The 26,828-nt window shown below is 39.6% G+C and overlaps 1 protein-coding gene across 6 annotated transcripts in view; it reads left to right on the top strand.

The window, feature by feature from the left end:
- Positions 1-565: 565 nt before the first annotated feature.
- LOC124644127 (E3 ubiquitin-protein ligase RNF38) overlaps positions 566-26,828 on the top strand; it is a 72,537-nt gene continuing 46,274 nt past the window's right edge. For 3 of the 6 annotated variants that reach the window (XM_047183351.1, XM_047183352.1, XM_047183354.1), the window contains exon 1: positions 567-1,457. In XM_047183351.1, the coding sequence (XP_047039307.1) occupies positions 1,363-1,457 (95 nt within the window). In that variant the 5' untranslated portion in view covers positions 567-1,362. Of the gene's footprint in view, positions 1,458-26,828 lie in introns of all 6 variants that reach the window. The other 3 variants (XM_047183356.1, XM_047183357.1, XM_047183353.1) reach the window with 2 other exon arrangements.

Below are 26,828 nucleotides of genomic sequence, written 5' to 3' on the forward strand. Positions count from 1 at the left end.
CCAAATAATTGCATTATTTATCACCCATATGGCAGAGAGCAAATGCGGTCAAGCGTAAATATAGGAGTTATGATACTCCAGGGAAATCTATAGTCCGCCTTTTAGCCGAACTCAACCACAGTTGGTGACAAAACGTATTAAAAATACCGTAAGTTCAGCGGTGCCCGTTATACCAGATTTAACCCGCAACGACTCCGCTTCTGTTGCAAAATAAAACGAAATTAAGTGAAAGTCGGTCTCGACGTTGTGTCATCGAAAATAGCATCGCACTGCATGGGATGTAGGCGCCATCGAGACACGCACCGCGCCCAACCATACGCCCGACGACTGGCTCGCTCGCTCCCATTGGTTCGAGAGAGACGCCAACACGTGCTCCACTCGCGAACAACTTCACACTGCACTATGTGCGTCATGTTGGCTGCATTATAATAACAATGGGCGGGGTCTTTTGTATTTACAGCGCTTTACCGCTTTAGCAATACGCTCGTCTTATTAGTAAGAGAGTGGGTTCGCTGAAAACAGCGCTACAAATGTAAAGACACGAGTTGTGTAAACTTTTTTTAATGAGGCTTACGTATCGGTCGTCCGGACTGGGCGCATAGCGTTATATATTATCTCGGATTTTTTCTTGAAACTGTCGGGTTTTTGCCGTTCCTGAGTTCTATTTCTTTCGAGGAAAACTGTTTTGTGTTAATAGTGTACGTTTTGCGAGATTATGGTATGCGCCAGTGCGTGACGACCGAGGCGAGATCACCCAGCCTGATTCACATTAATTATGTGAACGGTGACGAACCATTTTAAGTGCGCGATAACACGCCCGTTGTTCTCGGACATCCAGGACATTTTATTATTAGCCTGCAAAGAACTCAAGTGCGATGCATATGTGCCGCTAATATAAAATCAATACTGAGTGAACTGTTAATCCTTAGTGAACTTTAAACTGTTTTTATTACCTGCAACATATTGTTTGTCGTTAAATATTAATTGATAACCGTGTCGTTCAGTTTCGTTGGACTTATTAGTAACAAAAAAATATTTTTAACAAAATGCTAAACTTGGCGGTCGTTTTTGAATCTAGTGCATGGTGCGTCCACTAGGCGGCGCTGCTCACATAAAGACTTCGTGCGCTTGCGTGAGCTCAGTCCGCGCGAGCTTCGCGTCGTTGCAGTAGGTTCCAAAACAAGAGCGTAGGGCTCCGTGGGAGTCCCAAAAATAATAAATTAAATAATCCCCGTGCTTGTAAAAGTGTCGCAGTGCAGTGTGCCAGTGTTGTGTTGTTTGGTGATAGTGACGCGAAGCGGAGCTCGCGGCTCCGCCGTGTCGGCGCGGATCGATACGACGAAGTGGTATGGCGCAGAGGACATGAGCCAAGGAGGCTCAAGGAGGCCCTACTCGCGCGGGGGCCCGCGTTGGCACCCGCGCTACAAGGACTACTGGGACTACGAACAAAACTATAGGTACCTAAACTTAGTACACACGTATGCGTGATGAGCATTATTCATTTGTCACGTCGCACGGCGCCTTACGTGCTCGGCTGGGTTTGGTACGTGACGAATGCATCCTACGATGCGTTGAGCATGTTCTGATCCTACACAGGTCACCCTCGTGGTGTTTAGCGTGCAGCAAACGACCAAAATGTAGTCCGTTTACGTCATTTCGTTGCAGTTTACGTAACTGTTGGTTAAGAGATCACAGAGGCCTGTTATTTCCATAATAAATGAGTGTTCTCGGGTAGGAACGTAGTGCTTACAATATTATATTGACAGTCAGTATTTCCTGCTTCGTACTTGAAATTGACGCGATGTGTTCTTGAGAAAATGTGTTGGAAATGTTTGAGAATCGATACAGATGTTTTAAAGGCATTTAATATTTATGTTTTTCAATAATCTTGGAGACTTGATTGTCATTTTCACCTTCCTGAGTTACTGATAATTTTGTTAGTTATTTGATCGTAATTCTTTATTTATTTCACTGGTAAATACTGGCAATAAGTTCCTTATGACCCAAAAATCACAAAAAAAGATATTAAGTCTCAATTTCCATTATCAGTTTTTTAAGTGAACATTTGATGAAACACTTAAAAATAAACATAGCATTAAAACAAAATTGATGATCACATCGTCTAAACTCTATACAAATCATTATTATTTATAAAAACAAAGAAACTGTATTTTAATTATCTAAACTGGTTTCATCTTTACCTATTCAATGTGGGTACATTGATATCACTTTTATCTTAAAACATAAGTATTCAAGAACAATCATCTAAACTATACTAATATAAAACAGGAAATTCTTTCTCTGTTGAAAAGAAAGAAGAAGAAGAAAGAAAAACTATTTATTAACACAAGTCATACGTACACATAATAGGAATAAACAATATAAAAGTAAAAAAGGTTGCGCCAAATAGGTCCAGTTCAGCATTATGCCAGATGCCTAGTGTCTGACGCTGGTTTTCAACTGGACCTATGAGGACCTATGAGAAAGCTACACTCTTCCTGAGTAACATAGGCTATATTTCATTCAGTTGATCTCTTTCCGGTCATGTCGGATTGCTGTCCCATCGGGTTATGAGAGTGAAGGAATAGGGAGTGCACCTGTGTCTGCGCAAATGCTTGTGCACTATAATATGTCCTGCGCATCTGGCTGATCTCCTTAGATGAGAATAGCCGCCGTGGCCGAAATCTGCCGTGGACGCCATTATTTCATTCAGGTACAGGAAGCCAGCTAGTGGCTAAGTTAAATCCGTGCGGAGTACTAAGTATAAGGTTGAGCCTCACACCAGTCTTACCAAGGTGTATTGGATTGTTCGGATAACTGGGTTGACGAGGTCAGATAGGCAGTTGCTCCTTGTGGCACTCTGATACTCACCTGCATCCGGTTAGACTGGAAGCCGACCCCAACATAATTGGGAAAATGGAAGGCAAGATTGTTGACCTTTCATTGAATATTTAACTATTCACATTTTGGCTGTCAACACCAACACAACACATAAACAATAGTATATTTTCACAATATCAGTTGCTATGAGCAGTGGCGTAGCGTGGCGGGGGCAGGGGGGGCAAATTCCCCGGGCGGCAGCTTTTAGGGGGCGGCAAAATTTAGCCAATTAAAAAAAAAATTGTTCGCAACTAGTATGAGCGCCGCTACATAAAACTGTCTAACAATAACAAAACATTAAACAAGAAAGTTGAAACTTTTTAAACATAAAATTAATTATTGTTAAAATTTGGTACTTAAAACACACGTAACACTACATTTTACGTAATTTTGGTTTTGAGTCTTAACTAAAAAATAATTAAAATTTCGCGCTCGCTTCGCTCGCGTAGTATTCAGAAACTGTATGCGCTAAATTTTACATCTGTCAACAAACAAACGTTAAGTACGTTTGGGCTAAATTTTACGTAATTTTTGTTTTAAATCCGCTAAAAATTTCGCGCTCACTTCGCTCGCGTATTCAAAAACGATATGCCCTTATTTTTGCATCTGTCAACAAACAAAAAGTTAAGTACGTTTGGGCAAAATTTTACGTAATTTTTGTTTTAAGTCCGCTAAAAATTTCGCGCTCGCTTCGCTCGCGTATTCAAAAACACTACGCCCTTGTTTTTGCATCTGTCAACAAACAAAAAGTTAAGTAGGTACGTTTGGGCTAAATTTTACGTAATATTTGGTTTAAGTCCGATAAAAATTTCGCGCTCGCTTCGCTCGCGAATTTGGAAACAACATAGGCAAGTTTTTCTTTATTTGCTTTTGCTTACCTACACAACTGCCGACATGCGTCTAGCAGAGTGCTAATTTAGGTAAACCGATGAGGTGGTCCCCGGCAAGACAAACTTTAGTTAAAGTGGTCCCTCATGACTAAAAGGTTAAGAACCACTCACTGGTTTAGATAAACTTGAATGCTATAAGCAATACCTACCTAGATACGAGCCAAATTTCACGCTTAGGTATAGTTAATGGAAACATGCCATGGAACCAACCATGGAAACTAGTTTAAGTGTTAGTCCCGTAAATTAAATTAATTTGTTAAACAGTTTAAAGTAGCCCCGCTTTTTAAATTATTTCAATTCCATATATACTTATAGTTACCTACTTCGCTAGCCTGCGTTACCGCGGCTCTGGAACATAAAAGGCCTTCGACGGAACACGACGGTTTTTAGTCAGTAAGAGTCTGACACTCCCTCACCGCTGCTAACCCACAGCGGGAAGGGTCATTTGATGATTTTTAACGTCGATACAAAAAAAAAACCCTTTTTTTGAAGTCGGTTAAAAATGACAAACGGCCAGTAACACTTGTTAAAAAAAAACACGGGAAGGGGCGGCAAAATCGACAACTGCCCCGGGCGGCAGATACCCACGCTACGCCACTGGCTATGAGTCATAGTTAATTAATTTATTCTTGCAATATGTCGAACCCACATGCTTATTCATGGTGGTTCCTAGTAAGGTAAAGAAATTATGACTCAATATTTCACAAAATTTTATATTAACGGCGGGAAGTCGGAAGCCAGAAAGTCTGATAACCAATCTTACCAAGGATTATCCTGTTTAATGGGTAACTGGGTTGAAGAGGTCAGATAGACAGTTGCTTGGAGATATACAGATAGACAGACTCTAGGAAGCTGACCTCAACATCGTTGGTGAAAGGCTTGGCAGATGATTTTAAGTATACAGAAATGTAAGCATAAAATATAACTAATTGTAAAGCTGAGGACTTTTTTCTAAAGCAGTAATATCAGGAACTAAACTATTGGACCAATTTGAAAATTTTTAATGAGGATTCAGGTGTAATTACCACAAAACGTGACTGGTTTTTTGCATTATTTTTTAATACATAGAGGCAGCAACCTCTTACTATGCAGCTATGCCCTCTAAACAAGTATGTAAATAATCTAAACTAATATTATAAAGACCTAAAATATGTTTGTTCGTTTCCACCTCAAAAGCTCCCAAACTACCAAACTGATTTGAAAAATTATTTCACTGTTAGAAAGCTACACTCTTCCAGAGTAACATAGGGTATATTTTATCCCGGTACGGGCAGTAGTTCCCACAGGAGACAGGTTAATATATGATATTAGGCTAGTTGGAGGTGAGTGAGGGTCACCACGGAAGCTTGTGGTGACCACGAATAGACGCTGATATCATTATAATAGATAAAAAACCTACACTAACGTTAATTACATAAATGTTAATTTAATAGTACTAGATGTTTCATGTGGTTTCACCCGCGATTTTTATTGTTTTTTTTGTTGGGCCGATTTTGATGAAACATAGGTAAGTCTGTTGGTAAACCAGCTTTCAACTTTAAAAAACTGAATCCATACCAGTATACATACTTTCATAGATGCTGCCATAGACAGACACACATTAGTCACATTGTATTGTGACTACTATGTGTACCCATATTTTAGCTTTGGGAGTAAAATGACCATACATATTTGATAAATCCATATTTTCTTTAATTAGTACTTCTAATACAGATAGATTTCAAATCTGGGTTGGGTAGATTTTGCGTTATACAGTCATACGATGATGAGATGATGTTCTACATATAATGTAAAAGGCTCCATCATCATCATCCTCTGAGCCTTTTTCCTAACCATGTTGGGGCGGCTTCCAGTCTCACCGGTTTCAGCTGAGTACCAGTGCTATAGTCTAAATAAAAGGCTCCATATACCGAAATGGCTTGTGTTTAAACACCACCCAAAAAAGTACCTATTTTACAACCAAAAAAATTCTAAACGGTTACCAAAATGGATAAATGGTCACCAAATAACGTTTCCAAAAATATTATTAGATAAAACCATTTTTTCATATTATTGACTACTAAAAAAATATATGGACGCCTTTAAAATACACTTTAGACCAAATATTATATATTGTCACTACTTAGATGTTACCAATTATGTAATACCATGACTCCTAATTTGGTCATTTTTGTTAGACTAAAAAAGCTAACGATCGCTAGAATATTTCCCAAATACCAATTAATATACTAGGGTTCCCAAATGTACGTCGCTTATTTATTGTTATATGAATTTGTGTGTAACTCAGTGCGTTTAAAATGTAAGCACGCAACATGCAGCAAGCATGGCTTCTGTCACGGCTCCGGCGCTGCAGGGCTCCGGCGGTCCCATGCGAGCTTAGCAGGCCGCCTCGCCCCTCCGCGCCTACGCGGTTTCGAATTGCACTCTAGGGGTAGGGCAGACAAGACTACGTGGAGTCGGTTTTGCAGCGATTCGTTTTCGTCACTAACTTTGATTTTTGGTGGTAATATTAATCTTTTAGTTGGATAGAATTTGGTGACCATTAATCCATTTTGGGAACCAAAAATAATATGAGTGCGAGATTTGCGATTTTTCTGATGTTATTTTATTTTTTTTGGATCATAATATTATATACTTTAGTGCCCTTTTAATAAAGTCAATTTATTTTTTTTGGAGTTGTTTATTTTATTTGGTGCTTCAGCTTAGAGTCTTAAAAATATTTTTGGTGACCGCCTAAATTATACCCTACCGAAATTAAGCGTGCTACATAACAAAAGTGGACTGAACCAACGGTAAAAATATTGTCCATACTATTTTACGCTGTCGGTATTTGCCAAAAACTCATAGTTTCATAGATAGCGGCACCTATGTAAAGTTCCTTATCTAGTAGATATTTTTTACATAGCATAACAGAACCCCGCCCTAGGTAAACCATAGAGTTTAGGAATGTTTACACAGCATGGATGTGGTAAACACCATGTTAAATTGGTGGGTCCCGGTTGTCATTTGAACATCTTTAGCAGTCTTTATGGTAATGTTAAAAACATAATAATATTTAAGCCAAAACACTTACAAACTATCTAAAATTTCTTCATCCTAGACTTCCTAAACTATGTTGGGTTGGCTTCCAGTCTAACCGGCTGCAGCTGAGTACCAGTGTGGCACGAGGAGCGACTGCCTATCTGACCTCCTCAACCCAGTTACTAGCAAAATGGCTTTTATTACAGAGAGAAGATTCTACCAGAAATCATCATCATCTCCCGAGTTTCACCCAGAAATATTAACGTTATTTACTCATTTTATGTCTGCAAGTCCCCAACATATTTGGACAAGGATAGGCGGATGTCAGCACCACAGAAATCTGCCGTCGAAATAGCACGCAAGCTTTACATGTGTGCGTAGAGGGTGTGTATGTGTGCGCCCGCGCATTGCAGGTAGCGACCGACCTTTGGGTTCATCGCACCGCCGCCCTAAAATACACACGGATGTCGCGAGGCGAGGGTAGCGGGAGGGGGATATGGTGCACAAAAAACCCGCCAAGTGCGAGTCAGACTCGCGCACGTAGGGTTCCGTACCATCCAAACTAATATTCTATATATATTTATGGATATCGAGCAAAAATGAGCAAAAAATCACGTTTGTTGTATAGGAGCCCCCCGAAATATTTATTTTATTTTAGTTTTCAGTATTTGTTGTTATAGCGGCAACAGAAATACATCATCTGTGAAAATTTCAACTCTAACTATCACGGTTCATGAGATACAGCCTGGTGACAGACCGACGGACAGAGGAGCGAAAACAATAGGGTCCCGTTTTACCCTTTGGGTGCGGAACCCTAAAAAGTGTGCACAGGTGGCTAGCTATGTAATCGACCCTTTTTTTCTGATGGTATGTATTTGTAAGACTAGGCAGTGGGTGGGTTCTATGAAAGATGGTACAGCATTTTTTGCGTCCGTTTTGTACCCAAAAATGTTGAAATCTTTGGAGATTTAGCGATCTATGTTATAGAGAGGAATGTTTGAATACGTTTGGCTCAATCGTTTCGGAGATTACTTCACTACAGAAATCGGAAAATTCGCGGAATTTTAAATGTTATTTTCGCGTTAATCAATCCCAAATCGTTTGGGGTAAATGTAGGTGTATGTTTTTTTCCTGGATGATCAGGAAACCCATTGGTTTTCGTCATGATAGGAGGTCCTTTAAAATTTCGATTTAACAGCTTCCACCCACGGTTTTACCCGAGTTCCTATCTATCTACTCTATAACTCTATCTACTACTCGAATAAAGAGATAAAGCCAAAAACACATAGAGTGGTGAAGGGTGGGCGGTTTTGGGAACTGTCTCATGTAATTTTTACGTAAAGTTCTGTTTTTCTTCCTGTTTTAAATAAATGCTTTCTTATTTTAAGGCAAGATTAAGGCAAAGTATTTAGGTACTTAAACGTTTTTTTGTTTCTTTAGCAATCGTCAAAAACCTAAAATTATGACAACCAGTCTTACCAAGAGGTATCGGTTTGCTCATGTAATTGGGGTGAGGAGTACAGATATGCAGTCGCTCCCAGTGGCACACTGGTACTCAGGTGCATCCTGTTAGATTGGAATCAAACCTCAACATTATTGGGGTTTCTCCCTGGTTGTTGGGGTTCTGTACTCCTCAACCCAATTACATGTGCAAACCGATACCTCTTGGTAAGACTGGTTGTCATAATTTTTGGTTTTTGACGATTGCTAAAGAAACAAAAAAACGTTTAAGTACCTAAATACTTTTGCTTCAAATTACAAAAACAATTTCAAAATTGACCGTAATAAACATCCATGAAAAATTTCGAAAAGCGTATTACAAAACCAACTTTTACTTTACCAACTTTGAAAAAAGGCGAAAAACAGCGAAAGACAAAAGAAATTAACATTTTTACATTTGTATGGCATCCGCAAAATTTCTTTCGACAATGGCTCCACAGGTTTTTTTGTTCTGACATGAAACCTAAGAATTATTTCAACCTATTGTGAAATCTGGCTTTTGTCCTACAATATATTGTACTATTAGGGGCAGTCAGGTAACAGGGTAGGGTTTTGTAAACGCAGCTGATATTTAGCCGACTTCAAAAAAGGAGGTTCTCAATTTGACTCGTTTCGAAAGAGCTTTTACTTATAGGCCTTTTTGATTTTTTTTTTACTTGTCCCCAAAAACGCCCACCTTTCAACACTTCTCATGTGTTTTTGCTAGGAAGAAGAAGTATATTAGTAATACATAGAATTCTACCTACCCCTCAAGTACACACGAGCGTCTGAAATCGGGTCAGTTGCAGTCTATTAAATCAATACTCTGAATTATCTGTAGGAAATAGAGCGAGCGTAAATACATAACCTTTGCCAATATAAAATGTGGATTTTTCTACTACAATTTATATATCTTCTAACGGCTAAACACTGAAACACCACTCAATTTTAAATGAAAATCATCGTTCTTTTTATCGTCCCACTGCTGGGCTGCGGCCTCCTCACACACAGAGAAGGATTGAGCGTTCATCACCACGTGCAAAACATGCTTTAGGCAGTCATTGGTGTCCAAAATATACTTAGAAAGTACATACAAACTTAGAAAAGTTGCATTGGTATTTGAAGTGATGTTCAAACATTACGCCTTTTCAAAATATGTTGGGGTCGGCTTCCAGTCTAACCGGATGCAGTTGTGTACCACAGTTTTACAAGAAGCCACTGCCTATCTCACCTCCTCAACTTAGTTACCCTTACAACTCAATACGACTTACTGGCTTCTGGTATTACGACTGCCAAAGATGTTCAAATGACAGTTTTTTTCCCCTAAATAAAAAAAAACTATATTCATACATTCAACTACAACATAGTTCCCGACTGTTTATTTACAATATCTCAAACAATACATACGTACATACAGTGTCACAGTTTAAACGATAGCAGCAGAATGAACGAGTTCAACAATCATTGTTTTATTGACCCCCGAGATAACTGTCCGTTAGTATAAACTGGGAAATGAGTGAACAAAATGACTAGCGGAGATGTCATAACGAAAAATCTCCTAAGAAAGTAGCACCGATATGTGGTTTTTCGGGGCACGAGGAACGGTACTAGCTCCGCCTTAACATGTCAATAATTTTCTAAAATAAAATAACCAATCGATCAAGACCCATCTTTGACTGGGTTATGATTTGATAAGGAACCCGAAGGTCTCGTTAGTTCTACTAACCGATCACGTACCTACCGTGCGTTGCTTGAGCTACAAGAAGGCGCCTGACGTACCTTACGACATCTCCGCTATCTTTCCTTCCTCCATGGGACTACGGGATTGTTACCCTGCCCTGGTACACAAAGGCCTTAAGAAGGAACATGGTGTGTTTTAGTCAGTAAGAGTCTGATACTCCCTCATGCTGCACCTACAGCGGTAGAGGTCATTTGATGATTTCCCACGAAAAAAGGTTAAAGCAGTCAGTAGTCAGTCCTACATTTTCCCCCTCTCACACCTGCGAAGACCATGGGAGTGTCTCTAGTAAGCAAATTCACAAATAGGTAGATACAGAGTTTATTGAAATCATTAAATTCTATATTAATCTTCACACGTAATTCTTCGTAAAAAAAATTGGCTTTTATTTTAGCTACCAAGTCTTGAGGTCACTCGTCAATTATGCAGCATCCACTGCCGGTTTGCTTTAGCCTCCAAAATTTACAAGCTTATCGTAATATACCTTGGTTACTGACTGTATGAGGTCAACTGGTTTTGCAGTTGAATTAAAATGGCGGACTTTGGTGGATGTGTTTACGGAATTAAATATTGTAGTAAGTAAGTAGTACCTCGAGATGCTACCGAAATTGTTTTCGATTCCACAGCTAATGTGTTCGCGCACAAAGGTTGCAGTTTCGCGGACATTTTACAAATGTTCGCACGCAATTTGTTACTGTTTGCTACAGCGAGTAGAGCAGAAGATACATTTGTGAGCGTCACAGTACCGCACATCGGTGGACTCTCGCTTTAAGGCCTCTTGTCGGAAGAATTTTACGGCAGCAAATCGCGTGTCAACAGTAGGCCCTAAACTTGGCTTTTGAACAAGACAGACAGATATTTGTTGCTGGGTAGTTCTTTCCAATGGCGAAGGGTTTTTTGGGACCTGTCTCACGTTATTCTGACTTTCGAAAAGTAATGATTTTCAGCTTACTTTAAATACACGCATTTTGATTTTGTTCTTCCACAAAACTTGCGACATTTTATAGTCCACAGCCATATTTTATCTATGCCGTGACGCAGTGCGGGGTACACTCGTTCACAGTAGCGTTATCACGTTCAGATTAACGCAGTGGTCGTTGCACCATTGCTTGGGAACAAATTATGCAACAGAAGTATAGTTAACGTCAAATATCTTTGCGTTTGTAAAGTTAGACATCTGACGACTTTAGTTAGACATTTGAGCATTTGTTCGTACAGATCTTGTCGAGAAGCTCTGAATGAACTTCACAATAGTTATAGTTATCGACACGAATCTTGAGCTCTGACCTTCACCTGCGCAGAAGTAATTTATTGGATCCCTTTTGTGGTATGAATGAGGCGCGGGGGCGCGCTAAAGCGGTGATTGGCCTGCAGTGCATCGCGTCATAGCCGTCACTCAGGATTGGTTCTTTGCTAATAAATCACTTCTGCGCAGATGTAGGTCAGAGCTCAAGATTCGTGCCGATAACTATACCGATAATAAATAAAATAGATTACCTTTTCAAAAATTCTTCCACTGTTGGCAAGCTACCGTATCAGCGTGTAACATAGGCTATATTTTGTCCGGGCACGGGAAAAGTTCCCCCGTGTTTTAGGTGGAACCGCAGGAAACATATCAAACAATACGTCAGGCTTCAAATGGCTAACTTCAGAAAAGCAGCGTTATGTAACCCTTCTTCTTCTTCTTCAATTTAAGAGCCCAGCTCTTGTCGGTGCAGCTCCTTCCATTTACGCCTATCTAGCGCTAACTTCTGATATTCCTTATACGTCACAAAATCCACCTTCTCTTTAATTTGCTTGATGTAGGACCTTGGACGACCCCTCTCCCTAGGTAACCCTATTATTTCCAAAAATAATTTTATTGCAAAGTAGATATAGGATAGGTAAAACCACATTATGATAACCGGCTTAAAATATACTTCCATGGTTACCAAAATGGGTTTTCTGTGTTTTATATTATCTCGAGGAAGGAAACGGCTCGGCAAAGCATACAATGTACCAAGTTATTTATAACAAACGCCAGTTGTTTCCCCCGGATTCGTGTGGATGTTGATTGTGAGGGATTTTTAAGTAATCATCTGCCTAGCCGTTACCAACTATGTTGGGGTCGACTTCCAGTCTAGACTGATGCAGCTGAGTACCAGGGGGAGTGTTTTTCAAGGGGGGGACTGCCTATCTGACTTCCTCAACACAGTTAGCCGGGCAACCCAGTTCCCTTTGATAAGATTGGTTATCAAACTTACTGGCTTCTGAATACTCGTTATGACTACCAAAGATGTTTATATGACTGCCGGGACCTGCATTTTATCGTTTACCCGTCCACGGACCGACCGCACCAAGCGTTGGTTAACTTTATGATCGCTCTTCTAACATTTTCATGTCCATAACATTTTCGATAATGCCCAAAAATAATATATGCTCTAAACTTTATCCTGTAAAATTAACAAATAAGCTGTGCGGTTTATCCCCTTTATAAACTTAAATTTTCCTCACTAAATCAGTAGGTATTTCCCTCAGCACATATATCTATAAACTTGCCGTTTTCTCGCTGTTTCACCCGCGTCCCGTGGTAACTATTGCCCGTACTGGGATAAAATATAGCCTACGTTACTCGGGAAGAGTGTAGCTTTCCAACAGTCAAAGGATTTTTCAAATCGGTTCAGTAGTTTCGATGCATTCAGGCTCTGCTTTTTAAACTTAAATGCTGGGGAGTTTGTTGCGCCACTTCTTCCCAGCAAAAACACATAATAAGTGGTGAAGGGTCGGCGTTTTGGGGGCTGTCTTTTTTAAAATTTTTGACGTTCGAAAAGTGCTGTTTTGCAGCTGAATTCAATAAATGATTTTTGATTTTGTAATTTTGCTCACTGAATCAGTAGGTATTTCCCATAGCTTATTGTGTATATGAATAAATAAATTCTCAGTACATATAAAGGTAATCGCGTAAACGCTGTTTGCGGTGACGTAGAACCGCGGAAGCATGCACAAGGCCACTCGGATACGAGAACAATGGAGGCGCAGCGCTTGAGAAACTTGCCGTGTTGCAGTTCCAAGCAAAAGGTGCAGTTTCCAATGTCCTTCAAAGTGGTGAAAGAAAGAAGAAAGAAAGAAAAATTATTTATTGACACAAACCATACATACACATAGAAATACATAAAAACAAAACAAAGTAACAAAAGGTTGCGCCAATTAGGTCCAAATAGGTGACAGGATCCTCCCTTACGCAAAATGTATTTTTGTGGTCATTTGCTCTTGAGAAACTTGCCGTGTTGCAGTTCCAAGCAAAAGGTTGTCCTTCAAAGTGGTGACAGGATATCGCCCTTTGCAAAATGTATTTTTGTGGTCAATTATGTAGATGATGTAACTCTTCTTCTTCTTCCTGACCTGTTCCCAAGTTGAGGTCGTCACAATATGTTCTTATTTTCCTCGGTCAGGAGGCGTCATTTTAACAGTGTAACTGAAAGTAAGAATTAATTGACACACCAGTAGAGAGGTGATCATCATCATCATCATCATAAATAAAAGGTTTCTTGAGGACGTGAGTTCGAATTAAAATTAGATATTAACTTTCATCTTCATCAGCTAAGACGCTAAGACGAGAGTATAGAAATAACATTTGCGATACATTTGTCTGAGGGAACATGTTTTTTTTTCTACATTATGTAGAAATCTTTGAAATGTGCTTTATCGATTTGAAATGTTATTTGTATGTATTTCCTTCCCCATAAAGAAATGACGTTTCTCTTAGCACTTACAATTGTAAAATGACCAACTTGGCGAAATGATTGCACTTCTGCACTTCCCTACCCACGGGCATGGCAGACTTATCGTCACGTGACCACCACATCGCTCTTATGTTTTCTGCCCACGGTGGAGTCTTAAACAAAGCATTGTTTCAATATTTTTGTACAGAAAGGGTAGGTACAGAGTTTTGTGAAAAATACATATTGTCGGTTTTTAAAAGATGAAAAAGTTCCTGTTTTTGTTTGTACATCTTTGGCAGTCGTTACGGGTAGTCTGAAGCCAGAAAGACTGTCAACTGGTCTTGATAAGGGACATCGGGTTTTCCAGGTAACTGGGTTGAGGACGGATAGGCAGTCGCTTCATGTGGCACACTGGCACTCGGCTGCATCTGGTTAGACTGAAAGCTGACCCCAACATAGTTGTTAAAAGGCAGATGATTGCTACTGAATATGTGTAACTACTTATCTTTTTTTATGGGACCCTGCTGTGTATGCAGCGTGAGAGTGTCAGACTCTTACTGACTAAAACCCACCATGTGGGTTCCCACCTTCTCAAGCCTTTATGTACCAGTGTCGAATGTACCTATATAATAAGATTTAAATAAACCAGCTTCTACACTCTTTAGCACGAAATCCACCAATTACAGCACTCGGATACCCGTAGTTTTGTTGTTGTTATATCGTAACACGTGACTTGAAGCGAAACCTAACATAATAGGTTACACTAGAGGTTATTGAATGCTCACTTAAGTGTTCAAGACCAGTAGTTCTTTAACTAATGTAGGTATCCGTTTTTTATTGAACTAAAGCACGTATGTAGTCGGTGAGATTTAGCATGTCATCTACATATAATTTCCCAGCCCTTATCACATTTTTTTTCTCAGGAGCCTTCTTAATTCACAACATACATTTTCATAGGTTCAAACTTGCAATAACTTTATTCTTCTTGAACTTTCACAAAGCAGCCCGTAGTCTGGAAGTTGGTGACTGATTCACCCGTGCATCGGAGAGCACGTAAATGTTGGTCCTGCGCCTGATCTCTTTCGGGTCGTGCCGGATTGCCGTCCCATCGGGTTATGAGAGTGAAGGTATAGGGAGTGCACCTGTGTCTGCGCAAATGCTCGTGCACCATAATATGTCCTGCGCAGATGGCTGATCTCCTTAAATGAGAACAGCCGCCGGGGCCGAAATCGGCCGTGGACGCCATTATTCACTTTATTCTATCTTTATAGGGTTCAGTTTTTGTTTGTCTGAACACTACAAATCCGAGTTGACTGAATATTTCAGTTAGATGGTCTAACTGGCATGGCGAATAAAAAAAGTAATTAGTCCGCCTTTTAGGCAACCCTAAACTAATGGACACGTATTTTTTCTTTTTTCTCATAAACAAGGAACAACGAAGATACAGCACGATTGAATTTTGTGTTTCGTCACTTTAAAGTAATTTTTTTTTATAGACATGACGTCACGAGTCCTCACTCTCAATCACTGTTGCGTCATATCTTAGTAAATATTTACCGTCTTACCACAAAAACTTTTAAACGTCAGCTTAACACTTGTCTAAAAAAATGTCAGATTATGACGTTGAAATAAGGTCCATTTTGCAGCCACACTTTTTTTAGACAAGTCTTAGACACATGTTTAAGTTTTTGCAGTAAGACCATTAATGTTTTGTAAAAAGGAAAACATGCCCGAATTTCTTATCTTTGTGACTGAAGTAGTTTCTCCAGGACGCGGGCGAAAATGCCTCAACGGAGGAGTATATGAGGAAACTAGTTTCCCTCTCTCGGAATCTTAAGGGCCCGGTTTTTGATTTGATGCCAAGAAAATATTACTATACTTATTATGTGGTTTGCATATAAAATATATCCTTGAGCAAGGTAGGAACGAGTAGCTTCCGCTATATGAGAGAGGTTTTAGCTATTCTCATTGATTCGATTTTGTTTTCCTTTTAGGGGTTCCTCCATATCATTATATTCCAGAATTGTGTTTCTCCCAATTTATTCGTTACCAACTTTCTTTAGCTAGCGGTTTCAGCGGCGTTCTCTGGTGAAATTCTTCTCTTACCTGGATAAAATGTAGTCTATATTGTTCGGGGATAGTGTAGCCCCCAACAGTGAAAGAATTGTAAAATCGATTCAGTAGTTTCAGAGCCGTTAGGGTACAAACAAACAAAAAAATGTTTTCCCTTTACTAAGTAGTATAGTTTTTGTATTATTTTAGGTGAAGGCAACCACACCAAAGGGACATTTCCTTCATCATCAAATAACTTCAAAATTCTTTTCAAAACCGACTAGTAAACCTTTATTTCTCTCGCAACTACACAGAAACTGCAACAATAAGTAACTGTATACCCATTGTTGAACATTGCCACCATTTTGTATAGCCGAAAATTTTGCACCGACACGCCTCGCGAAACAAGCGCTCGAGGAAAAAGAAAGTGGCTTTTTATCAACGCTTTAAGTTGTTTGAGTCATGGCCGTCAATTTTTGGTAATTTGCGATCTGTAGATAGATAGATATTCTTTATTAGGTACACCAATTTTACATTTTTGATCTTAAACTAGTTAAAGCAGGTGACATAATGGGCGGTCTTATCGCTAAGAGCGATCTCTTCCCGACAACCTTAGGATGGATTGAGACGAGAAGGAAAATATTAAGTACTGTAGTACTCTAACGGCCATTTCCAATAATCTATCTATCTGTTATTTTGATATCTAGTGATGGGAATATGATATTACTTGTATGGGACTAATGACAAACCTATCTCTGGTAAGCAAATGAATAGATACATTAAATATTAGAAACGGCCATTAGGCTATTTAAAGGATTTTGTCGATTTCATACTAGCCATTTTCACCCGCGTCCAGTGAGAACTACTGCCCGTACCGGGATAAAATATAGCCTATGTTACTCAGGAAGAGTGTAGCTTTGCAACAGTAAAAGAGTTTCAAGTAGCTAAGGAGCGTTTCGGTACGAAAAAACATAAAAAAATATTTCCTCTTTATATATTAGTATGTATACAGATTAAATTGGAGGCCAAATAAACTACGTTTCTAGGAACCCTAACGATTGCAAAAGGTCATTAGCGATTTTATATCCAAATTGACCTAGAAATACCAGATCTAGCCTCAGGTTACTCCGACAAATTTTGTCGACACATCCCCCCACAATATTTCCGAAAGTAAAAACCTCACCATTAACAACCCAGCCTATATTAATGGCGGTAAATCGTGAGCCATTTGGCGCATGCGCTATAGTCGCAAATGTATGTCAGGTCAGCGCCGGCGCAAGTATTACAAGGTTGGGCTTGCGACGCCTACTGTAGCCTGTATTGTTTGAAGTGATGCCTGCTTAATTAGTGTTCTGTGGGTGGGGATGGGGGAATTTTGGGTTTAGGGTGATTAATGCTTGTGGTTTTGCAAAAATAATGTGCCATTTTGGATTGAAAGCTGAAGTGGATCCTTACCAATATTATGAATGCGAAAGTAGACTCTGTTGCGCTTTCACGCCAAAATTATCGTACAGATTTAAATGTTTGGTACTCAGACAGCTTAGATTCCAGAGTCAGATAAAGGGCATTGGCTACTTTACCCAATGTCACAGGAATGGTTTCCCGTTTGTAGCCCCGGAACATGAAAAACTTGAGATACGGTCTGTTTGTGAAAGATTACACCTGATGCTGAGTATATGAGAATGACTCTGGCACTGCTTTGTATAGTAAAGTTTATGATAAGCCTGTATAAGCTGTAAATTGAAGTAAGAGTAAAAGCTATAATGTGATATATACTTTACCCAGTAGACTTTATAAGGACACGTTTATTTCGAAGCCTATTAAAAATTTACCACAGTCCGATGATTCAGGCAATTCAATGAGTTACCAAGTAGGTCGAAGGCGTTTCTCAATTCCACAATGACCTAACCCTGACCAGCCTTGGAGGACATTCAGACTCAGATACGATCACTCGCGTAGCTGCGTAGCGCTACGGGCTACGACGGAACCCTTTGAGTGTTACGAGATGAGGAATGTGTAGATTTTAATGTGGGATTCGAGTTTTGAAGAGTCTGTGTGTGGAGTTGTGAGCTTTGAATGAATGAAACGGGATTTTAACAAGGGTTAATAGCGAATGGATGAACGAAACAAATCTGTCCTCATAAAAAAGGCAGAAAAATACAGCTATTTTATTAGTCTGGTAATGTAGTTGGTTCTTCATACCAAACAGGTAGGCATTTCTGTTGCTGGGGAGTTTGTTGCGCCACTTCTTCCCTGCAATAACACAGGAATTGGTGAAGGGTGCACAAACTAAATGACTGATCAATCAAAACAGACGTTTCTTGAGGTGGCAAGTCATTACAAAACCCCTGTCTCTATAGGTGCAGAGGAACACTTACTGACCTACCTTCGTTCCTTCTGGAGCAGTTTGGCCGCTGTCACGCTTTCGAACAACTCCGCAATAGCAAAACTTACTAACCTTAAACTTGAGAGTAGATGGCTTATACCTTTAATATATTTTCGGTATCTTGACGTAAACACACGTGTAGATATCACTGACGTTTCGGTACTTGATAATGTCGGCGTTCTGATTGGCAGTTGGCAGAATAGCAATACTGGGTACGTAGGCGGAGGCCACGGACGGAACTTTGTAATACCTCATCTGCCGTTTCTCATTCATTTCTCATTAATCACGCACTCTCGTCATCAGCCTTTGTATCGTCCCACTGCTGGGCTGCGGCCTCCTCTCACACGGAGAAGTATTGAGCGTTAATCACCACGCTTGCTCAACGCGGGTTCTTGATCTCAGACTTTATAGTCCAGGTTTCCTCAAGATGTTTTCCCTTACCATCTTATGTTTTGTGTGGTTTAAACCATTTATTACTACAACACGGTTTAAACCTAGCACTTAGGCTGGAATCTTTTTCGACCACGGTGGGTTGCGGTCCCTTAGACTCTTGTAATGAAATAATTCTACCAAATTGATGTAGAACAGTGCTTTTGGGTTTATGTGGATGATCTAATCTCTCTCTAAGGTGATGGTTATGTTTTATTTGATCAGCGAATTTCAATACTTTACAAAAACATAAAGGGATTTTGTCTATAGCGATATCCCGCTTAATTAAGTTTCTTTTTCTTATATTGTTATGTAAATGACCTAGCAACAAGCCTTCTGCTATCGATGATCTAGCAAAGCTTGTATTGGCGACCCCGTACATTGTCATAAAAATACATATCGTATCTTTACATAGCTTATTATGTTACACAGGTCATAATTCCATAAAACTCAATATTGCAGTCATGTCTGCAGCAAAATGGCGTACAAGATTACAATGCACACAAGTTGCAACAAAGAAAATCTTTGTATATGTATATTTACCACGATAGCGAACGAAACCAAACAAACTCGTACCTGACGTCACGGTACAGACTGAAAACGCACTGAGTTACAATCACCTATAAGTACGAGTATAAACGCAACAGTCTACAGACGGTCTCGATATATGTGTGTTATCGGTGTGTATGTGTGAGTCAGTTTACAAACATTCACACATGTGTAGTTCACACGTGCGCGCGTCTCGTGTAGTCGAATGTTACGTCAGTCGATTGGCTGTGTAGCGTTGTTGCCTTGCGCGTTTGAAAAAAATGAGTTTGGGAATATGGCGGGCGCGGGATTTGGAAATGGAAACAAAATGGCGATTTTTGTGAATTTGTTTTTGAAAATAATTGTTTGTTGTTTACTTTATTTAGATTTTTGATGGCTTTGAATTTGTCCTTTCGATATGTTGTATGCATGCATTAATTATTTAATACTAGCTGGTTTCGCGTGGTATCACTCGCGTCTTTAGGGAACTACAGCCCGTACCGGGATAAAATATAGCCTATGTTACTCGGGAAGAGTGTAGCTTTCCAACAGTGAAAGAATTTTTCTAATCGGTTCTGTGCTTTCGGAGTCTTTGGACAAAGAAATATTTCCTCTTTATTATATTATTATCTCAATAATTGCTATCTAGGTAAACTTTTTAGTCATGCTGTTGATAATATTTGATAGGTATCTCGTCTGTCTAAGTTTATCGTTGTTTTTTCTTTCTTTTTATCTGTCCCAATCATAGATTTCTAGGTTCTTTTGTTGGTGTCAATGTTAAGTCTTTGTAATGACATTTGCTATTATTCTCTCAAGGTGCATAGCTGCTTAAATATCGTCTAATAACTTGAAGTTTCGATATTGTTATAATGATTTAGCCTTTATCAACTATGTTGCGGTCGGCTTCCAGTCTAAACGGCTGCTGAGTACTGGTATTTTACAAGGAGCGACTGCCTATCTGATCCCCTCAAACCAGTTACCCGGGCAACCCAATACTCCTAGGTAAGACTGGCTGTCAGGCTTCTGGCTTCCAGTATCGACTGTCTGAGATGTTCAAATGACTAGGACCTACAGTTTATCGTGCCCTCCGAAACACGGTCATTGTTGTCCGAGATCATGAACTAATGATTTTGCGAAAGGTGAAAAGAACACCAAAGCGCATGCGTGGGGCATTGAATGGCCAACTATTGGTGTCGATACACCCGTGTACGTTACTATAGGTCCTGCTTGTGATCTCTCTCCGGTGGTGTCGGATTGCCGTCCCTGAGGACTATGAGAGTGACGGAATAGGGAGTGCACCTGTATCTGCGCGAATGCTTGTGCACTTAATATGTCCTGCGCAGCTGGCTGATCTCTTTATATGCGAACAGCCTGGCTGACAATTTGCTAGGAGGATATTATCATCATCATTCTCAACAGCAATGGTACACAGTAGACATGTCAACTTTGTAACGATTATTTTTCACTACCTGCTCAAGCAAAGCCGCAGGCTAGAGCTAGTTAAAATAATTACATAGTACGCGGTGATAGTGGCGTGTAAACTGAGTAGAAAATTGTAGTTTCACTACGATTGGACATTTACTTTGTAATGTGTTGATTATGCCTGGAAATATCAGATTTAAAAATAACGGCACCCTAATATTTTACACGAGCTGTTTTTCCGCGTCCCGTGGGAATTACTACCCGTACCGGAAGAAAATATAGCCTAGGCTACTCGGGAAGAGTGTATCTTTCCAACAGTGAAAGAATGTTTCAAATTGGTTCTATAGTTTCGCAGCCTTTAGGAAACAAACCAACAAACTAAAATTAGTATTAGTGTAGAATATTTTTTTTCAACTTTTTGCCCACTTAATCAAAGTCGCGGTCAAAGAATTACTTAATGAACTTGAAACGAATAGCTTTACTAGGTGAGAGGAATGGAGCAGAACATGTAGATCAAGAACTCACGAAGGTCGACCCTCGAAGGTCGTGTGGTTGCAACCTTTTGTGTTAAGTAATAGGGTTCATTATTGCATGGCTGTAGTTGGTTGATGATGACTGACTGTACTTGGGTGTCTACTGCCTTAGGGTGATTATTAAACTTTGTGGAGTATATATGTACGGTAGACTGCACATCAGTGGTAGCTGTTATGCACCTTAACTCAATAGTAATAAGTACGGTTTTCCTATAAAACTGTTACCACTGACCTGAAGTTGACTGTACAGTTTTAACAAAGTTCAATGGCGATTCACAATTATAGTTCGGCCATTCAGAGAATGCGTTCCTGACACGTCGCGATTGAACTGACGACGTAACTTTGCAATGGCGTTGCAGTTACGATAAAATATTTTTGCTGGTTGTTTACCGTTTTAACAATTGAGGAGCATTAAAACAACATTATTATATCAATAATCAATGAATGTAGTTACGTCGTCAGTTCAATCGCGACGTGTCAGGAACGCATTCTCTGAATGGCCGAACTATAAATTCACACATTTGGCGATCAAGCATTAAGTGATCCTCTGCTACCTAAATATGGGTTCTACGCAGCAACTTGAGGAATATTCCTTGATGACTGTCACCAGAATATGCGCATGTAATGTAGCCTATGCTACGGCTCACTTCAGCCTTATAAGCTTGAAAACTAAAAAACAAAAAAGTTTACAAAACACTGAAAGGGACTAAATGAAACTTTGACATGGCTCTAGATGGCTGTGTCTGCAAGTCTGTTCACTGTGTTTATTTTCAAACAATAGTTAAAGTTTTTTTTACCGAAGTTTCGGTGCCGTTACCTACATAATATGTAAAATATTATACATATGTAGGTATAACAGACGACTATAGAAATACTCTCAAATGTCAAGTAACTAACCTCCAGCAAAATCCAAGTAGGCTCGATATGCAACTCATACCATGATTCATCCCAAAAGCCCGTCAAAGCCATTTACTTCTTAGGGCTTTCGGAGAACGCGACCCTCACAAAATAGTCCATGGGTAGACTGAAGTTCAATGACCCTCGTTTTCGGGAACACTGGTCTGCCCAACCCTCATTATCATCCCAAAACCATCTTTATTGCCTCAGCCATAAAGCATAATTTGCACCAAAAGGAACGACTAAGCAATTTCGGTTTGCACAAAAAAATTGCTATTGCAATTTCGACCGTATGCTGAAGGACAGAAGAGTGAATTCTTATGGTAAGGGTGGGTGAATAATGAAAAATCTTGCGTTATTGTCCGGTGATGAAAGGGGGATATGCATTTTAGGAACGAAGAAATAGGGTCTAATTTTGCGTGGCTGGTGGTAGCTTGCGGTGACAATGTTTACCGTGAACACGAAATCCGTGGTATGTAGCTGTCTCTGTCGCTCTTAGGGTGAATTCTAAAGAGTGAGTAGGATGGAGGTGAATATTTCTTCGCGGAACGGCAAAGGTTGCCTTTTTTGTATGTTTTTTTGTTCGAAATAAGAAACGCAGGGACTTTCAAGCATCCAATCTGCCATGGTACCTGCGTACCTCGGAACTACGCAGCTTAAAACCTTCATTCTGTGTTGACTCAGATATACAAAATGGCTGCCTCACGAAACGTCAAAGTAGGCCGAAGGTTCACGCAGAACCCACTTACGAACCCGGTTTTTTTTTAAACCGGTCCCAGACGAAACGGTGTTGGTATTTTTTTTCGATGTTATTTATTTATGCATGGTTATTTACGTTTCCGTTAGGAAACACGTTTAGGAAAACTCTTAGTTTCAATTTATCACCATAGATATGTGTTAATGTTTGGATAGAAATACTATTAAAAGCGCTACCCAAGAAACACCACAAGTTACGGTATATTTGTGAACCAATCTTTTTTAGCGACTAAGAGCCTCATGTTATGTATTTGTCTCCCGAAATATAAAAAAAAGTTGACGGTATTACACCCCCGTACCTATGAGGGCACGTAGACCCGGCGGCCCCGAATGCTACTCAGTAGCAGTCGTTGTTACAATTCCACGTCAGAGGCCGTCAGGCGGATTTGAGAAAACTCTGACACTAGGGCTTCTTAGGTGATTAAAACTGCAGCTCACGTCATCAAAATTGCGCTGCTAACTTTGCAGATCCAATATCTATGAGTATACAAATACTAGCTTCCACCAGCGTCTATTCTCTGTACTATGATAAAAAGGTATTACCTTCCTCAATAAAAGGACTGGTAAGACTACTCTGCACAAACCTCAATAAATGGGCTTGGGACTGCTATAATTACCAAACCAGTCCACTTTTGCAGATTTTCTTTATATTTCCATATTTTTTCTCATCACCATATGACATTAACAAAATCCTGTCTAGAGGTCGTTGCTATACAGTATATATCAAAAGTCAATGCACTAACTATCGCTAGGTAGATACCATTCTGCACTGACCCTGACTCAAGGTCATCCAGGTAAACCGTTCCGTCATTCTTGCTTGTTCAGCACGGTTTTAGATCAGGTAAAGTGCTGGAACCGGGTAACCATATATGGGAAAAACCGGCCAAGTGCGAGTCGGACTCGCGCACGAAGGGTCCCGTATCACTATATAAAACGGACAAAAAATTACGTTTTGTGGGAATTGTATGGGAGCCCCCAAAAATATGTATTTAATTCTAGTTTTCAGTATTTGTTATTATAGCGGCCACAGAAATACATCATCTGTGAAAATTTCAACTCTCTACCCGGACAGTGACAGACGGACGGACGGACGGACGGACAGAGGAGCGAAAATGATAGGGTCTCGTTTTACCCTTTGGGTACGGAACCCAAAAAATTTGCGAATTGTCGCGCAGTGAGGAGGATTCCACGCAAGTAATTAGTGATAACTTAGGTACGCACACACACAAGCGCACACACCCATTCACACCGACACTCACATGTAGGTACACTTAAATTAATGTGTTTTTAAATATAATTATAATTTAATATAAGCTAGTATTAAAACTCTCCACCTTCTTTAAGCTGTGCCCTATAGGGTCCACATTGTCACAAATCTAAATGTACCACCTGTTATAACATATGGAATGCTAATAAAGAATTGAGTATTGAGTATTGAGTACTTAACTCAGTCATTGTTTTTCAAATCCTTAATTCAGCATGACTTTCGTTCCTGTGGCAGATAAGAAAGGTTCGGTAGCTTAGTCATGGATTTTCGATGACATTCATCTTTTTCCCGAATTAGGATGTAAGGTAGCCCATAGTCTCCCTCGATAAATTGGCAATCTAACAGTCAAAGAATCTTTAAAAACGAACTTTTCAGCTTTATAATATTCGTATAGACTAGCTTCTACCAGTGTTTTGACTCACATCCCTTGGGAACTACTACGCGCACGGCGCTGGTACATGGCGGGCTTAAGAAGGAACATGGTGGGTTTAGTCAGTAAGAGTCTGGAACTCCCTCACGCTGTACCCACAGCAGGAAGGTTCATTTGATGAATTCCCGTAAAAAAAAACTACTATGCGCACCCGGATAAAAAGAGCTCTAAAAAGCTGGCAGTACAAAGTGGGCAAAAATTAAAAAAAAAAGCTCAAAATTTGTTGCTAATTTGTTGCTAATTAGTTGCCAAATAATCGATTTTTTTGCTTTTGCCGATTTCGAGAAATCGTCAACAATGCTAGCTTCACCATAAGCTGGCATGGATTATAAGATAAAAGTAAAGGTAAAATAAACAAAATCACTACAAATTTGTTGCTAATTTGTTGCTGTATAACCAAAATAAATTTGAGGTGCAAAAATAATTTTTTTTTTCAAATAGAAATTTTTTATTTGCTTTGCGCGCTTGAATGTCAATTGTTTCATGAAAAAAATATGAAATAAATTTGTTGCTCGTCACAGAACTGTTCCTTGTCACTTAGAGAACCAGCAACTAAATAGACACCCGACGATTGGGTGTCTTGAACTTCGGTGACTAACAAACCGGCCATGCTGGCTTGAATGTCGATTTTTCCGGTGAAAAACGTTGAAATGAATTTGTTGCTCGTCACAGAGGTGATTAATGTCTCTCAGAGAACCAGCAACTAAATAGACACCCGACGATCGGGTGTCTTGAACTTCGGTGACTAACAAACCGGCCATGCTGGCTTGAATGTCGATTTTTCCGGTGAAAAACGTTGAAATGAATTTGTTGCTCGTCACAGAGGTGATTAATGTCTCTCAGAGAACCAGCAACTAAATAAACACCCGACGATCGGGTGTCTTGAACTTCGGTGACTAACAAACCGGCCATGCTGGCTTGAATGTCGATTTTTCCGGTGAAAAACGTGGAAATAAATTTGTTGCTCTTCGCAGAACTGTTAGGCATCGATCGGAGAACCAGCAACTAAATAGACACCCGTTGATCGGGTGTCTTGAACTTCGGTGACTAACAAACCGGCCATGCTGGCTTGAATGTCGATTTTTCCGGTGAAAAACGTTGAAATGAATTTGTTGCTCGTCACAGAGGTGATTAATGTCTCTCAGAGAACCAGCAACTAAATAGACACCCGACGATCGGGTGTCTTGAACTTCGGTGACTAACAAACCGGCCATGCTAGCTTGAATGTCGATTTTTCCGGTGAAAAACGTTGAAATGAATTTGTTGCTCGTCACAGAGGTGATTAATGTCTCTCAGAGAACCAGCAACTAAATAGACACCCGTTGATCGGGTGTCTTGAACTTCGGTGACTAACAAACCGGCCATGCTGGCTTGAATGTCGATTTTTCCGGTGAAAAACGTTGAAATGAATTTGTTGCTCGTCACAGAGGTGATTAATGTCTCTCAGAGAACCAGCAACTAAATAGACACCCGACGATCGGGTGTCTTGAACTTCGGTGACTAACAAACCGGCCATGCTGGCTTGAATGTCGATTTTTCCGGTGAAAAACGTTGAAATGAATTTGTTGCTCGTCACAGAGGTGATTAATGTCTCTCAGAGAACCAGCAACTAAATAGACACCCGACGATCGGGTGTCTTGAACTTCGGTGACTAACAAACCGGCCATGCTGGCTTGAATGTCGATTTTTCCGGTGAAAAACGTGGAAATGAATTTGTTGCTCGTCACAGAGGTGATTAATGTCTCTCAGAGAACCAGCAACTTTTCGTTAAAAATCTAAAAATCAGATCTTAACGTTTTGAGGTTCTAGGAAGCTTCCTTGACCACTTCCACGAGGGTGACACCCTAGCTGTATATATGTGTAAGAATAAGTATGTGAATCGCTTATAACTTTCGAATAGCTTGACCGATGAGTACCAATCTTTGTCATTCTAAAGAAATTTCATCAAACTTAGATTTCTTGAAAATTTAAACCAACTTGGTCTAATATATAATAGAAAACAATATAAATCATTACTGAACGAACTGTAATTATTTTTACAAACAAAAAAATATCATCTGAGTCACGATTTCTTCTTTGGCATTAAAAATGAACTAAGCATTGAGTACTTTCCAGAAACTATATATTGATTAATTTTAGTATACTCTTATAGCCACGTAATCAACTGGTAACATTGGTGACTAGTATTCAGTATTAATATTTTTTTATTTTTCAATTTTATATTTTTTTCGCTTTTTTTTTGAATTCTATTTTTCTAAGCCATCCTTGAGAGCGCTAATAAGCAAAAAAAAAATTATCGAAATCGGATGACCCTAAAAGGCCATTCCTGTAAAAAGCTCTAAAAAGCTGGCAGTACAAAGTGGGCAAAAATTAAAAAAAAAAAGCTCAAAATTTGTTGCTAATTTGTTGCTAATTAGTT

This window comes from Helicoverpa zea, chromosome 29, assembly GCF_022581195.2.
Source record: "Helicoverpa zea isolate HzStark_Cry1AcR chromosome 29, ilHelZeax1.1, whole genome shotgun sequence".
In the NCBI taxonomy this organism is placed as follows: Eukaryota; Metazoa; Arthropoda; class Insecta; order Lepidoptera; family Noctuidae; genus Helicoverpa; species Helicoverpa zea.